Raw genomic sequence first — 17,751 nt, forward strand, 5'->3', positions numbered from 1 at the left:
GGGCTACTTCATATGGATGTAGTCAATGACCAAATAGACAATTGTTTCTAGATCTCCTCACTCCCTGAGTAAGCCCATTAGACGGAATCCATTTCCTTCCCCAGATCCAAGCCTATCTTCAGTCTCGTATTCGTGGCTACATGAACCCATGTCGGAATTGCCTTGAGCAATGCTTTCTTCTCAAATAAATGACTCAGAGGCAACTTACAATTTCAGGTGTCATCGCGTTTCCCTGTTTGACTAATTTTCACCTCTCCTGTAGCTGTCAGGAGTCCTGGTGTGGAGCTGTGGGTGCATGCGCTGCACTACAAAGTCATTTGAGCCACAAGTTCAGCAGTTCAAACTCACCAGCCACTCCTCGGAAACCCTATGCAGTGTCACTATGGGTCGGAACCGACTCAACAGCACTTAACAACAGTGACAACAATAGCTGTCGGTTGCGGTACAAGATCAAAGTGATAATACTGACTTTTAAGTATTTATTTGGTGTCTATGGAGTCCTAAGGAGCTCTGGTAGCATAGCGGTTACAAATCGGGCTGCGAACCGCAAGGTCAGCAGTTCGAAACTCCCAGCTGCTCCGTGGGAGAAAGATGAGGCTTTCTGTTCCTGTAAACATTTACAGCCTCGGAAACCCTGTATGGGGTCGCTGTGAGTCAGAACCGACTCCATGGCACATAACAACAACAACAGCATGGAGTCCTGGTGTGGCACTGTGGGTTAATGCAATGCTCCAGACTGCAAAGCTGTTTGAACTGCAAGGTCCGTGGTTCAAGCTCACCAGCCGCTCCCTGGAAACCCTACTTGGTGTCATCTCCTGTTTTACCTGAGACATGACCACGCTTGAGGATGCAGTTTCAACTTTGGGGCTTTTCGATGTAGGTCAGATGATTTGGGTTCTGGATAAAATAATTTTCATTTTGGTGAAAGATTAGTCACATCCTAAGATAATGATGGCCCTGGAGGGAAAGAAGGGAAGGAAAAGCAGAGGGAATTTTGTCTGGGAGGTAGATGGGACCCCAACTAGTTTTAGGAAAACTCACTCACTAATAAACAAGGGAAGGGGCATTTAAGAAGTGAATAATAAGAATATACCTTGGAAGGGCTTAAAAAGGGCAGGGATATATATGGTCAGAACACTTGCTCAAACTTTTCAAGTAAGCATTGATTGCATGTTTCTTGACACAGTATGCAAATGACTGGAGTCATGGCAAATAGACATTGAAGCTTCAGTACTTCAAAGTGGTTATGTCAGCTTGAGCCATAGCCGTGTATTAACATCATGTAGCAGGATTTTTATGGGCTTCCCTCTGCCCTTCCTTCCCACCTGTGATTGTTGTTGTTAGGAACCATCGAGTCGGCCAACTCATAGCGACCCTGTGTATAACAGAACAAAACACTGCCTGGGCCTCGTAAGGTTTTATATCAACAGTTAAACTGTAGCTATCCCCTCCATGATGAAATCTAATATAATACAATCAAGCAAGTGATGTGATCAGCTCTGATCTGATGTATGTCTTCTTGTTGTACCATAGGAGTTGGAACCCACTCATTACATCAGATCAGAGGGGTTGTAAATTCTCACTTCTGTGATGTTAATGAGGTCAACCTAACAGGATTAGGTTGTATCTTGACTCAATCTCTTCTGCCATATAAAAGGAGAGGAAAGTGAGCTGAACTCAGAGGAAGCTACTACCCGCCAGATAGAAGAACTGTGTGTGATCCCTCCAAGGAATGCTGGGCCTCCAGGTGCTGAAAGGAGAGCCAGACAAAGAGAACTAGCCTTCCCCAGAGCCGGCACTCTGATTTTGAACTCTTAGCCTCCTAAAGTGAGAGAGAATAAATTTGTGGTTGGTATTTCTGTGACCGAAGCACTAGATAGCTAAGAAGAGATTTCTACTGTATTGTAATGAATGTAATGGATCTCCGGGGACCGTTTACAGTAAACTTGAAAGTTTTATTTTGAACATTTCAAATGAGATGGTAATGGAATACTTTACAGAATAAATCTTTGTGCCTCCTAGTAGATGTATCCTTTCCCTTGTAGCTAACTTTCATTGGTAGCTTATCAGCTCCTGGGGCTGGCTTTCAGTGCTGTGGTTCCTAAAGTGCCCGACAACTAGGGAGTTTCCTATAGATGTTTAAATATTTCAAACAAGCTCATACTGCATTGATAAAGGCGATCACTTACAGTAAAGAAAAAACCTTTGTGAACATTTATCTGCTGAACAGCATTGTACCAAAATATGTGAAATAATCGAAATGCAAGGCAAAGTAGAAATACAATGCGAGTGTTAACACATTGCTCTCAGTTAATTGATGGGTCAAGTAAACAAAAACTGCTGAAAATGCTAATTTAATAGAAATGAAACCCTGCTTCCTTCAAACCCATTTTTCAAAGAACATTTGCAGGAACAGCACATATTGAGTTAATGATGAAAGTCTCATGTTTCCAAAAGCACAGGTTGTCTGGGTCACAGTTCCTGATGATAACTCAGATAAATGAGAAGCTAAAATAGTTTAAATGTAAAAAGAACCTTGACACATTTGTAAATTGAACATTTAATAATTTTTAAGTAAATAAAAAGAGAAGGCCAAAACTGGAATCCAGATTAGTAAAAACTGCTGGTGTCTCATAAAAGGAGTAGAACCAGAGAGACACAGGAAAAATGGCCATGTGAAGACATATCTACAGGCTGCGAAGGTGTGTCTCAGTGGGTTTGAACTGACAACTTTTTGTCTAGTAGTTGAGCACCTAACCATTTATGGTGCCCGGGGACTTCCTGAATCTGCCGGATTTGTACCAATTTCCAGACAGCTGAACTTTGGTAAAGAAAACACTTTCAAGTCACAATTTCAAGTTTCAAGTGGGTGGTAATGCTGCCCATTCATCCACTCACTTTCGCACTCCACTAGACTGTTTCATACCTCCTCCTCTGCCCTCAACCTCCCCTCCCAACCCCGCTTTTCTCCCGATGTTAACTCTCAGCTCTCCACACCCTCCCTGTTCTGTTACATGTGCTGTTCTATAAAATGAATTGGGTCTCACTTGATAAATACGGGTTGTGTCTGATCCATGATTTTTTTTGTAGGCAAGAGGAGTCAGCGTGGCAGAAGAACTGTAATGAAAATTCTCAACTGTTTGGCAGGCAACAGGGGCCCTCCTGGCTGTAGTGTAATCCATAGTGGCCTGAGACTCACATCCAACTACCTATTTGATACATACATCTAGAAAGCTTAAAGTTAGCCTGGAGAAAACATAGTTACCTGTTCATCCTCCTTTTCCTAACCTGCCCCCCAAAACCCGTTCCTTTTTATTTTTGAAATTTGTTTTTCATTTATGCATGTATTTATACTTTTTTTAAAAAATTGTATTGTGAATTGAGTGATAGTTTACATGGGAGAACATGGGTTTTACACTCATTGTTTCATAGCAATGATTATAATCTCTTCCATGCATCATCATTCAACAGTATTGGCTTCTATTCCCTCTGTTTTTTGTTTTGTTTTGGATGTACACAAAAACGCTCAGGAATATGTAATCACTTAAACAACCAAAGGACACATTCTGCAAGCCTGCCTCCTACCCACCAGCACACAGCCTTTCTCTTTGAGTGAGTCTGGAGTCCTCAGCTGCTCTATCTCTCATGGCCTCATCTCTGCCTCCATCTCTGGTGTCACTGCTTCTCTGGATGATAGGGGCCCACATTCCACTTGTGCTCTTCTCCTTTTATGGTGCTAGGGTCTGTTCCTGGAGTGTAAGATTTACTACTCCCCCCTTTGTGTTACAAAACTTCTGCCTTTACAGTTGTGACAGTCGCAATTAGTCAGGATAACAGTTACTCACTATTGGATAATAATAAGAATCTTATCCCCATCTCTTTTCACTAGACCCGTCTAGACAAGATAAAAACTTCAGTGAGGCTTCTACCTTCCCCCACACACTGAAACTAAACTCCCTCTTGAAAACTTGTAAGCCAGTCACTTCCCAAACCTGTTCTTACAAATCACATTCAGTCCATCAGCTAATACTGATTTAACTGATTTTACTAATTAGCCTCCTAATTAGGCTCCTTCACTTTCATCCTTTCCCCTCTCCAACAAGCCAGAGGGAGTCTGGAAAAAACTGGAATTCAGATTATGTGTCTCTTGTGCTCAAAACTTTCTGCTGCTTCCCTATCTCAGAGCAAAGGCAGAGCACCTTAAATTGTCTACAGTGTTCTATACAATCTGGTTTAACCATCCTTCTCTAAATTCTTTTACATGAGCCAGCTCGCACTCCGTCTCTTAGTCCGATTCCTACCACTCTTCCTCCTTGGGGTCACTGAACTCTGTTGTCCATGGAATCTACTAAGGACTTTTACACTTGCTGCTCTCTTCTGGGAAAGTGCTTTCCTTGATATCTACAGACACCTACGTGCCTTTCTTCTTGCTGTTCCTGGAAGCCATGACAAAGCAATTGTTAGGTGCCTCACAGTCGCTGGTGGGCCATGGTGTCAGCCATCTCACTGGGGAGGGGGGTCTTCCTCTTTCTCTGACCCTCCACTTTACCAAGCACGATATCCTTCTCTAGGGACTGGTCCCTCCTGATAATATGTCTGATGTATCAGAGACGAAATCTGGCCATCCTGGCTCTAAGGAGTGTTCTGGCTATTCTTCCAACACAGATCTGTTGTTTCTTTTGGCAGCCCATGGTACTTTTCATATTCTCCTCCAGCACCGTAACTCAAGTGCATCAATTCTTCTATGGTCTTCCTTAGTCACTGTCCAACTTTGGCATGCATATGAGGCTGTTGAAAATGCCGTGGCTTGGGTCAGGTGCACCTTAGTCCTTCCTCAAGCTGACATCTTGGCTCTTGAGCACTTTGAAAAAGTCTTGTGCAGCAGATGTGCCTAATGCAATACGTCATTTGATTTCTTGACGTCTGCTTCCATGAGTGTTCATTGTGAATCCAAGCAAAAGTAACTGTCTGCCAACTTCAATTGTTCTCCATTTATCATGATGTTATTTATTGGCCCAGCGCAGAGGTTTTGTTTTTCTTTTTCTTTTACATTGAGGTGCAATCCATATCAAAGGCTGTGGTCTTTGCTTTTCATCCATTAGTGCTTCAAGGCCTCTTCACTTTCAGCAAACAAGATTGCATCATCTGCATATCACAGGTTGTTAATGAGTCTTTTTCTAGTCTTGATGCCATTCTTTTTCTTAAAATCCAGCTTCTAGGATGATTTGCTCAGCATACAGGTTGAATAAGTAGGGTGAAAGAATACAACCCTGGCATACACCATTCCTACTTTTAAGCCATTCAGGGTCGCCTTGTTCTGTTCAAAGGACTGCCTCTTAGTCTATATACAGGTTCCTCATGAGCGCAATGAGGTCTTCCGGAATACCTCTTCTCCACAGCGTTGTCCATAGTTTGTCATGATTCACACAACTGAAAGCCTTTACATCATAGTCAATAAAACACAGTTAAGTACCTTCATCTCTCATACTTCGGATATATTATCAGGAAGGACCAGTCACTGGAGAGGGCTATCATGTTTGGCAAAGTGGAGGGTCGGAGAAAAAGAGCAAGACCCCCAATGAGATGATGGATTGGCACTGTGGGCTCAGATGTAGCAATGACTGTAAGGTTGGCGCAGGACTCGACAGTGTACCATTCTGTGGTGCATGGGCTCGCTATGAGTAGGTACCGACTCGATGGGACCTATCAACAACAAACACCTTTCTAGTATTCTGTTTTCAGCCAAAATCCACCAACGATATCCATCATTCTGTGTCCTCATCTGCATCCAGCTTGAATTTCTGGGCATTCCCTGCCAATGTTCTATTGTAACCATTTTTGAATTTTCTTCAGCAAAGTTTTACTTGCATTGAAATTAATAATGTAAAGCACTTAGCATCAATTAATTATTTTAAATTTTCTGTTCTCCTTTCAAAAATAATTGAGCTTCATTGAGAAATTTCACCATCAGACATGTATAAAAAGTTGGACAAGTAGCTTGGAGCCAGATTACAAATGATCTACTTGGTTCTATTCTTCTTCCTAGTACCCTAGTACCTAGAAGAGAGCTCGGCATTAAGTAAACATTCAGATAGTTCATGAATTATGGAAATGGTATGATGATAAAATATGCTTAAATGTTTAGAAAGAAGTTTGACCCCTTTCAGAAGAGTTTATAAAAATAAATGTCTTTGAAATTGCTGTTGCTATGAAAAACTATACTTTCACAAATGCTGTTGGGAAAGGCTAGAAATTAAAAATGCAATAGTTAAATACCTGGTTGGAAACTTAATGCTTCAATAATATACTACAGTGCATGATCTCCTGAAGAAAATGTGAGACTTCTTAATTTAAAAATTCCTTCTTACATGTAGGTTTGTCAATACGTCTTTGAAATAAAATATATTTCCAGGTGTCAGCTCTATTTCCTACCCACTTAGCTTTGAGGATTTTATAAGGAAGTCAGATATACGAATGAAACACAAGGATAATGATGTGATGTGTGCTCTAATAGAGAGACATCGGTCTGTCTTCCATGTACAATCTCCACACACTATTTGAACTGGATCTTAGAGCATGTGTGGGCACAGGGAACAATACGGGGTACCTAGAGCATACGTTTCAGGAAGGTAAGACTGGGGAGGCAACACTCTCACTTAGGAACCTTGGATGTTTGTTTGATGATCAGGTTCTTTTGGGAAGCTTACTCAGATTCCAATCTGGAGAACAGACTGGAGGAGAGCAACAATGGAGGCGGGACGAGACCTTGGGAAGCGAACTAGGGTGGTAACAGTAGGGGTGGAGAGATGAGTTGGAACGATTGCATGAAAATCAGTGGGACTTGGAACTTACAGAAATAAGAAATTCAGGCCTAGGGGTTGAGATAGGGATCAGGGAGTGTTCGTTTTGTTTTTAATGGTTTACCAGAAGATTGTGGTGATTGATTAAATGGAAGCGGTGAGAGTGAGTGAGGAAATGAAGAAGTAAGTAGCTACAATTGTCTGATTCCGAGATCTGCACTCTGCATCATGGAATCTAGCACCAACCTACCTTTCCAGTGTGACTTCCCTATGTTGTTGTTGTTAGGTGCCATCAAGTCGGCACTGACCCATAGCGACCCCATGCACAACAGAACGAAACACTGCCCGATCCTGGGCCAACCTCACTACTGTTGCCACGGTTGAGTCCATCGATGCTGCCACTTGTCCAGTCCATCTCGTTGGGGGTCTTCCTGTTTTTCTCTGACCCTCCTCCACCTTACCAAACATGATTATCACTTCCATACACACTGACCCAATTGCAAAGTACCCTGAGAACATTAGAGATGGAGGTGCTCAGGAAAGAGACTTCATAGTGTTTACAAATTCCTGGCCTTATGCTGGAGCTTCAAACCCATGGGTGTGTTTCTAATCAGCATACCAAAGTCTTGGAGAAGTGAGCAAAAGGATAGACCACTACCTGCGGGAGTCCAGCTCTCGCAGGGTCGCAGGACATGAGAGGAGACGCGGAGTCAGCGAAAATGAGAGCAAGGAGTCTCCGCTTAGTCGGCTGATGGAGCTCTCTCTGGCCCGGTTCAGCAAGTCTTTATTTTTATACTTAAAATTACACAGTGCATAATGAATTGATACTTTAATTTTCCCTTGAATTATTACACAGTTTTAATCACAACATTCCTTCACCCTGTGTTTATACAACCTTAACAAAAGTATTTCTGTGATGTCCAAACTGACCTTTCCATATCCCGTTCATTTTTCAACCATTAAACATTTTCCTTCTGACATCATCTCCTCTCCTACGTAAGTGATAAATTGTTTCTTCTTATTCCCACTAAAAGATCAAGTTAAACCTTACACAAGTCATTTCCACTTAGACCCCTGATTACATCTTCTTAGTAATATAAGTTTCTATTAGTCATCAATGCCTACACTACTTTATTGTTTCTACTAATTATTAATCTCCTATCCTACATAGTGTACTACTATTTTCATAGTAAAGGTATTACTAACATCTACTTAACTATTTTTTTTTTTAGAGTATTCATTAAATTGCTTAACCACAGTGTTCTATGTTTCTTTCTTTTGAAGCTGTGAGGCATAAGGCCCAACCTGGCTAATTGCTGCAGGAAATGTAGATTATTAAGTTAAAACAACTTTTCACTTAATGTTCGCTATTCTCTGCCTATTTACGAAGGTGCCTGTATGTAATAGTGGGGGTTTGTGGATTCTGGCTGGTAATTGATTGTGGTGAGGTCTATAGGGGTCAGTCAATTTTACTTTAGTTTGTTATCTGCTTTTGTGATCTCATAAATGCAGTTACTTTGTACTTAGGTTTTCTGTGAAAGGGAGTAGCTCATACAATTCCCTTTGAATTCAACCCACTGAAGCTGAAACAATTGTTGCCAGACGGGTTTCTTCCCAAGCTCCACAGAACTCACAGTGAAAAGCTGTGAATATGGCAATACTGTATATTTTTACAAGTGAATTCAGAGTTATCTTAAAAGGGAGATAGAGGATGCTCCTCCTGAGAATCATCTACTTTACGTGATGTCGCTCCTTCTGCCGGGACTGTGTCAAACGGCAGAAGTGGAATGGCTCTCCGCAACTCCCCTAGTTCCATTGGGGAGTAAAAAGCCCGTGGAGCTATGCCAGGGATGCCAGAGGAAGACCTATGAAAAAGAACACTACTGCCAATTCATTTTCCTTTCTGACGAATCTCCCATCGCTGCCAATGGAAACTGCTCAGGGCATTTGGACTGATGTGGCAACCACACCAACATAGGGCAGGTGGAAACCAGAGAGTGAACCAAATCAGGTTGATTGAGACCTACATCGAAATACCAACATAGTCTGTAGTTGTATGCCACCCAGTCACTTCCGACTCCTAGTGACCCTCTGTAGGGTTTCTGTGGCTGTAAGTAAATCTTTATGGGAGCAAAAAGCCTCCACTTTCTCCCGCGGAGCAAGTGGTAGATTCAAACTACTGACCTTGTATTTAGCAGCCCAACTCATAATCCACTACACTCCCGGGGCTCCCCATAGCGTGTGGGGAAAACAGGAGGATTGGAGGCAGGCCTGGGGCACGGAGGGAGGGGCTGGACGACAGGTTGGCTCGGGAAGATAGAGCTGACTGCACTGAGCAAGGATGGTGAGTGGGGGTGTCATTTGCAGGGTTGAGACTGGGGTTGCTTTTAGTTTTGGCTATGTTAAGGTTGAGGAATTTGTGGATGTGTTTAGCAGGCAAGCTGGCTGCATTGGTATAAGACTGGGCTGACATGGGGAGAGGATGAAGAGTGCAGGCATTGGAACATCAGCTCTCTCTGAGCCTGTGAAACCCTCTGCTGCATTCTGATACTGTGGTTCACTCTTTCTGTCAAACTGACTTCTCCGGTTGTCCGTCCTCTCCTAGCTTTCCTTTCCTTCTTATGTACACCGTAACCCTAGTTAACTCCAGATCGAGCTGTTGGAAACAACTTGTGGAGCCACGTCTTCCAGAAGCTGCTCCAGAGGGAAGAGCAAGTACAAAGACACCGAGGTGGGGATGTGCTTACTGTATCTGAACAAAAAAGAAAATGAAAGCTACCATTGAGTAATACGGAGGGGAAAACTAGTGAAGAAACAGCTTTGGGGAGGAAAAATAGGAGGCTGGTTTGGGACACGGGAAATGTGTGATGTGGTGCTGTGGGCTCATGCGCTGGACTGCAAAGTTCAGGCTCACCAGCTGTTCCTTGGAAACCCTATCCAAGGTTGCTATGGGTCAGAACCACCTTGACAGCACTTAACAAGAACAACTGCAGTAGGCATAGAAATGGAGATGTTTGGTGGGCTGTTGGTTATAAGAGTGGAGTTCATAAGAGAGAAGTTAGCGAGAGAAAATTAGGACTCATTGGCTTATTATACGTGGGATTTACAGCCATGGGGCTGAATGAAGTTGCAAAGGGAAGTAATGTAATATAAATGAGGAAAAGCTGATTAAGGACTGAGCCCCGGTGAGTCTTTTTGTTTGTTCGTTTGTTTTGATGTTTTATTGTGAATGATGTGATAGTTGACTTGGGAGAACATTAGTTTTACATTCATCCTATCCTATATCGTTTCATTGCCATGGTTACAATCCCCTCCATGCATCATCAGCCACCCAAAGGCTACATCCCACAAGCCTGTCCCTGGTTGTCAACACACAGCCACTCACTCTCTCTGGGTCTAGAGTCCCCAGCCATTCCATCTCTCCACTCGTCTCTGCCGGGGAGTCTTTTAAGAAGGGAGTGATGGGCTGAGTTCAGCGCTGCTGATAGAGAAGATGGGGAGCAAGAAATGACCACTGGGGTCAGCAATGTAGAACAGTTCTGTGAGGAGGGGCCTGATAGAGAATGGAAGGACAGTCGGACAGAGGGAGTATGGACTTCTGAAGAATTTAGCTCAAAAGGGGGATGGAGAAATGTGTGTTAAGATTCCATATTATTACATTGTTGGTTTTCCCTTCTTTCTTTTCCTCCTCCTCCCCTTCCATCTCTTCCTCCCAACCATTCAGAATATGAAAGTGCTAAACGTGTACAGAGCTCAGCCTACCTCCACCCAGACTCGCCCAAACATCTTCCCTTGTGCTCCATCCCCTCAGAGATGTACCACAAACACTGGGTTAGGGCAGGAACACGCCAAATGATCCCGACACAAGAAGTAACCCGAGTAGAATTAGAAAAAGTTAAGGTCATCTAGAAAAGACGACTTTCCCAGGAAAACAACTGTACTCAACCAGCTGGTGTGGTGCTGTGGGGTCAGCACTGAAATGTTTCCTGCCAGGTTAGCGGTTCAGACCCACCAGCTGCTCCTTGGAATGCCTATACAGGGTTCCTACTCCCAGCTGACTGGTGACCGAAATCAGATCCTTTAGTAAAAGTGTCAATGATGCAAATTTAGGCTTGCCCAGCAGAGAACTGGGCTGCCCATGAAGTAGTGAGGCCTCGGTGACTGTTGGGACAATTGTCATCTCTTTCAGAAGTGCTCTCATGATCTCACTAGTAGTGGCGGCAATGCTGAAGTGACAGATTTTGGAAATAGCTACAACACACACTTGGAATCTCACAGTCACATAATCAACCATTTTACTAAATACAAGCAGGTTTTCATTCACATACAGCTAAATAAAGCATTTGTTTTTTCACATTTCATTATAGTGCACAACAAAGTGAGGAAAAGAATACAGTACATTTTATTCTGGAATATGAGACGATCTAATCCAACATGCAATTGTGATCTTTGTTACAAGTTTATCTCTTCTTTACCTAAATAGTAAAATAGCTTCTAAAGCTTGATCCTTAGTATTCGATTAACGCCTGATTTCTCCCACTTATTGCAGCAGCAACAGCAGCACTGAATTCTACTAAAATAATTTAAAAATGTTCGAGAACTTGTTTAAGCCATTAAGCTCAGCCACCTCTGCTAGTACTATGCTGAGTATTTTTAAACCTGCCAAAAAAATGCAAGGAATGGGCAAAGTATACATATAATGTATTTTAGTCAAGAAAACCTTAGAGAAATTTTGTTTGTATCTTTTTTGAACTGACAGAATCCAGTCAACTCTCATTTATCCACTGGATAATCTTGCTTGCAGAATCTTCTAAACATAATTAAGTATAGTAGTTGATGACACTTTCTGCGACCCCAATTTACCATCCTTTACTGGTCTTCTACAACCCAGAAGCTGGCCGGCTACTGGGAAATGAGTGTAAGGGCGCTGAGCCAGCTGGTCACGGGCAGCTCATCCAACTTGGACCACAGGTGGCAGGAGAGTTCCCCATCATTTTCATTCTTGGGCTTCTTTATTCTGACTGAGGCAAATCCTCCCATTCCCAATCCAGTCACATTTGCACTGAAGTTCAACACTATCTCTTAAAGCAATCTGCTATTCGCAGGCTTCTCTATTACAATGCATATGAGAAACCTGACTCTCAACAGAATCATTCTTTTTTTTTTTACTGTGGAAAGTATGGCTTTTGCCTTGCTGAACTGGCTCCAATCCCAAATTAGCTTAAAACATCACCTCTCCTTCATAAGATAATAGACTCAAGCCAGCCATTCAATTCCGGTTTTCCAATGCAGTTATCTGTTCCCCCTGAGAATTAAGAGCTGACCTAGGTCAGACAGGAAGCCAGTAGACACAGGGGGCGCCCCCATGGTTGTTGTCAGGTGAGTATTTGATCCCTACCACCTTGCCATATCTGCTTCCTCTCAAGAAAATGTCCATCGGGGCTCAGTGAGAAGTACTCAAACAGTTAGAATGTGTTTTCAGTTCTGCGATTATGAACTCTTGTCAATCATACCTGAATGGACCTTACCTTTGATTCATCCCCAGGATCGCTCAAGGTTAGAGCTGAGTTGTAATCAATTAGGAAAACATACCCTAACATGTAGAGCCCATTCATTGCTAGTCACGTCTCTTCCCAAACAATGTTAAGATGAGTTTCTTCCTCTGATGCAATGAACAGAACAGCAACTAGGAGTCAGGATCTTGACCTGGGCCAAGCGACTCTCCTGATTTTCAGTTGACCCACCTATAAAATGGGGCTAATAACCTCCGAGGCCTGTTGTGATGATAAAATAAGGTCATGCAAGTGGGATTTGAGGTGAACTGGTACTCAGTTGCCGCCAGGTGCTGGGCGAAGCACAACCTTCCTACTTACACAGTCATTTGCACCGGGGCCGTTTTCTTCCTCGTCCAGCTGGTCATTTTATTACAAGGGTGAACACTTGCCTGAATTCCCTACAACTGTGTGTAAATGACCTTCCTTTTCACATGACACCCTTCTTACTAGCACTCCAGCATCTGACAGATGACTGTTTACATGCTAACTGGTGTCGGGTAAGCAAACCCAGCACACGTATCCTGTGTAGGATATTCTCACTGCATACGTTGATCTTCAGTCATTTTGAGTTAGGGTCATTGTTCCCAATGTGATACTGTCCCCCCCCCTTGATACGGTTCTTGATGTACGTGACCTAGGAATGAGCTGAAATACCAAGAAACAGTTGTCCTGCCTGTAGGTGTGTTTTTCTGGGGCCTCGCTTCCCAAATCTTAAACCCCCATAATATGTGGTCCTTAAACAGTCCCCCAGTCACAGCGCTCCGGCCCCACCATCCATCAGCACACCATCAGAGAGCCAGCCCTGGGGAAGGAGGCTTACTTGTCATTTATTCTCTTGGTATCCAAACTGGAGTTTGAGTTCTCAGCCACACAAGGATTCTATTTACTTCCGTCACTTGTAAGTTCCGGTGGGCGGCACGTTTTGGAACGAAGAGAGCTGACTAGCACAGACATCTCCTCTCTGATTTGACAACCTCTTCTGAAGAGTGAACTACATTTGGTACAAACCCACTCTTCACCCCTTCCCAGCCCTCCTGGATTGTAATCTCCCCCCTCTTCACCAGCTCATATATGTCTCTCGTCAGGTCTGTGAAAGCTTTCTCCACATTAATGGCGTCTCGCGCTGACGTTTCAATGTACTTCATACCGTATGCAGCGGCCAGTTTCTCAGCTTCGTGTCGAGTCACTTGCCTCTGTGTATCCAGGTCACACTTGTGACCAACCAGAACAAAGACAATTTGGTAGGGCTGCACGTGTACTTTGGTCTCTTCTAACCATTCGTGGACATTCTGGAAGGACCTGCGGTTGGTAATGTCAAATAAAAGAAGACCACCTACTGAGTTCCTGTAGTAGGCTCGAGTGATGGACCTAAAACACAAGAAAGCAGAAAAGAATAAGGCCATGCTGCGAACTGACACAGGCCTTTACTAACATTGATTTTCTGTCTTTTTTTTAAAACAAGCGAATAGTGTCATTTTGCAGTAAGAATGAAATGTGAATTTCGAATTGAGTACACTTTGAGATGCATCTCCTAGAAATGACTGCTCACAGGACCTACAGACTCCCCCCACAGCCCCCTTGATTTGGCACTATCAAATGACCCTGGCAGATGATCTCGTAGTGTTTCCTGCCTTCAGGCAGAACCATGATTAAGGGTCCCACTCCCCCATCTGAACAACTGAGTTCTTCTACAAAATCCTCTTTTACAAAAGAATGACATCACGGGGTTATGATGAAGAGCCGGAAAGAAATGATACTCAAGTGTTCCAGGACCTGGATCTTTACAAAATAAAAATAAATGCATGTTCTGAAAACTTTCACCCAAACCACAATACAAAGTTAAAGACAAATCCATACATTTATGAGAGCAAACTGACTTCTCGTGCAATACACCCTGGCTTCGTCTTCTGTCATCGCCATGTTCCCTTTCTACTCTTCTTCTTTTCATCTGACAAAGGTCCTCCACTCCTCTGTAAAGAACATATTTTTGTGGGTGTGATTTTCCAAGGCAAACGAAGGTCTGGTGAAGGGTTCAGGGGCACCAACCGCAAAGGCCTTGAGGGAAGCGCTGGGGTCAGAACTCTCAGCCCTGCTTCCCGAGACATTTCAGAGGAAGAACATCTGGAGTCCTCCTTGTACACAGAGCTTTTCACAGGAGCCCTATTCCTACCCATTTGTAGTTACAGCAGTTACAGCCTCCAGAGCGGGGCCCGGCCCTAGATTTCTCATTGCTTTTATCCTCACAACTTTCACAGCTAGGAGGTACTCAGTAAACCACAGGAAAGTCTTCCAGAGATCCTCAGCTCTCAGAACCGGGGAGATCTACTGGCTGTTCTGAATAAGAATAGTGTTGTTGTTGTTGTTGTTGTTAACTGCTGTGCTTAGCAGCCCTGTGCTGATCCCCACACCAGGACTCAGAAAAGAGTATGAAGGAGTCTTTGCATATGAAAAAAACCAAATGACAATAAAGTGAACAAAGAAATGTCTGTGGAATGTTGAGATAAGAGAGATGCAAGGAAGGCAAGATGAAGGGCATAAACTAAGGCGCCCAGCATGCTTCTGTGGGTCTGTGTGTGTGGAGAGGGTGAATTTGGGACAAAATAGAGGCAGGAAGAAATAAGAGACTCTTTACCCACATGATCTTTGAAATCAAGCTAACTTGGGTATGACCGGCAATCCTGTTGTTGTTGTTAAGAGCCGACAGGGTTTCCGAGACTGTAAATCTCTACGGGAGCAGAAAGCCTCCTCGTTCTCCCGCAGAACAGCTGGTAGTTTCGAACTGCTGACCCTGAGGTTCGCAGCCCGACTTGTAACCACTACACCACCAGAGCTCCTTACTCCTAGCGACCCTGTATAGGGTTTCTGAGCAGCGGCTGGTATGTTTGAACCACTGACTTTGCGGTTCAAACCAACGTTGCAGTCTAGTGCTTATCCTACTGAAAAATGGAGGGCAGGTAATAGGGTTCTGGTGAAGTTAAGAAATGAGAAAATGCCTACGTGTGCATGTTATGGATTTCTGTCTCCCAAAAAGAAATGCAGATGTCCTCGCCCTAGGACCTTGTAAAGATGACCTAGTTTGGAAAGAAAGTTTTCTGTTGATATGCTAATGAGACCACACCCAACGTTATCATTTATTTTGTTATGCTAATGATGACATGTGCTAATGAGGTAACTACCATTAGCAGGAGACCGTGGTTATGTGCCTCCAGTTGGTTCCAACTCCTAGCGACCCAGTACAGGGTTTCCAAGGCCACAGATCTTTACAGGAGCTCTGGTAGCGAAGTGATTATGACTTGGGCTGCAAACCTTAAGCTCAGCAGTTTGAAACTACCATCTTTACAGGAGCAGAAAGCCTCATCTTTCTCCCGCAGAGCTGTTTGGAGATTTGAACTGCTGACCTTGCTTGCTGTTAGCAACCCAACTTGTAACCCAATACACCACCAGAGCTCCTAATGCCTTCTGAGAGGTGTCTTCTAAAAAGAGACACCCCAGTAGGAAGACAGACCCCATGTGAGAACCTGTCTACAAGCCAGGACAGTTGGCAGACACCAGAAAGGACCAGAGAGACCCACAAAGGAATCTGCGTGACCCAGACCCGGAATGAAACTTGGAGACGACAAACCTTGTTTCAAGACACCCATTCCTGGTGTTTTTGCTACGGCAGCGCTAAGGGACTAGCCTCTTCAGCTGTTAACTAGGAATAAATAACACAAGTATCTAGGGTTTATTTTCAAAGTAACCAATGCTTCTCCCTGAAAATGATATTCTTTACTTCAACAATTTTAATTAGAACAAATGTGAAGCCTGTTATACATTTGCTAACGTCTTAAACAGAAGAAGCTTCATATATTTCAACTTCTTGATTTTTAGGAGCCTTATAAATATATACTATGGCATTTTGCTTACAGTATATTAATGTTTATTAGAGGGTGCAGAATGATTTGCTTCTATAATAACTTGCTGTAAACTACTGTTCTTGATCTCCTTGGATGAAGAAGATAAACAATACAGGAAATGGTCCAGTGTTAATAGAACAGACTCTGCCGGAGGAATTAAAGCCCATGGTAGATTTTTGTTAAGAGTTAGGGTTACAAATGAGTTCAAGTCTCTAGATCAGGCAAATCAGCCCGAGAGCTTGAAAGCATTTCTAATTCCCTTATGCTTAAAGATTTGTGAAGAATGGTGGGCCGACCAGAAAATTAGACATGAGCAAACAAAGGCTTTGATTTGTGAAACGCTGGATTTAGGAAATTAGTAATCGTGCTTCATGATCCCTGTACAAATTTCAGAATGCATAATGACATTGATTATAAAGCCCTTTCTAAACATGGCAAAAGAAAACATGGATACCTTTTCTATCTAAAAACTAAAACCTAAAAAAAAAATATTTTTTTTTCATAAGGTCAAAAGATAAATGACAAACTGGGAAAATATTTTACAATATACAGATACATGACAGAAAAGGGTTTGCATTAATCTAAAGAGAATTCCTACAAATAAATGATCCAATAAATAATAAGCAATTGAATGAACAGGCTGTTCACACAGAAAGAAATGACAGTAAATATGAAAAGATACCTTCACTTACAGTATGAGAATGCAAAACAAGTTCCCGGTGAATCTGATCAAGGATATTGTTTGTAGAACTGGGGAATTGGAAACACCCCGGTTTGTAATGATCTTGTGTCCCCATTCCTGGTCACCTGACTAATATCTTCTATGCTGAATTAGTATTCAATAAATGATTGTAAACATGTTTAAATTGAGTCCTTTTGATGTAGTTCCTGCTACTTTACCCAACTTTCGCTCATATCGCTCTCTGCAAAGTTTTCTGGGTAAATTCTGCTCTCTCAGACCTACTCATTTTAGGCCCCATCTTCTCCAGGTCGCCTACCCTGTGGCCAGCTATAAAAGATACAAGCTACCCAATAAAAAGTAAAGGGTGTAAGAAAAAAATACAACATATTGATTCATTACTCATGGGTCAATCGTTGTAGTAGGTTGTTGTTGTTGTTGTTGTGAAGTGCCTTCAAGTCGGTTGCGACCCTGTTTAGGGTTTCCTTGTAGAAGGCATATAAACATAAGCAAGACATTCTTTTGTGTATTTGTTTATTTCCCTCAGGAGGGAAAGACTGTGTCTGTTTTGTTCGCCTGGCATCCTCTGGTGAGTTTCCCCAGAAACAAACACACTGTCTAGCAAGTAGTAGATGCTCATCTAATATGTGCTGATTGCAAGAGGAAACCAATCAATTCATCAATATCTGACTTTATGCTAGGATGACCTGAGATCACAGTGATCCGTTACTAGTTAATTAGCCACCGAGAGCCTGGTGGCTTGCAGGGGCAAGTCAGGTTGGTGACCAACCTTCCCTGCCAGGACGCTTCGCTTCCAGCAC

The 17,751-nt window shown here is 42.9% G+C and overlaps 1 protein-coding gene across 1 annotated transcript in view; it reads right to left on the reverse strand.

Moving 5' to 3' along the window:
* Positions 1-13,296: 13,296 nt before the first annotated feature.
* RAB39B (RAB39B, member RAS oncogene family) overlaps positions 13,297-17,751 on the reverse strand; it is a 4,882-nt gene continuing 427 nt past the window's right edge. The window contains exon 2 of the mRNA XM_006876844.1: positions 13,297-13,723. Within this exon, the coding sequence (XP_006876906.1) occupies positions 13,297-13,723 (427 nt within the window). The remainder of the gene's footprint in view (positions 13,724-17,751) is intronic.

Source organism: Chrysochloris asiatica, unplaced genomic scaffold (assembly GCF_000296735.1).
Source record: "Chrysochloris asiatica unplaced genomic scaffold, ChrAsi1.0 scaffold00419, whole genome shotgun sequence".
NCBI classification, from domain to species: Eukaryota; Metazoa; Chordata; class Mammalia; order Afrosoricida; family Chrysochloridae; genus Chrysochloris; species Chrysochloris asiatica.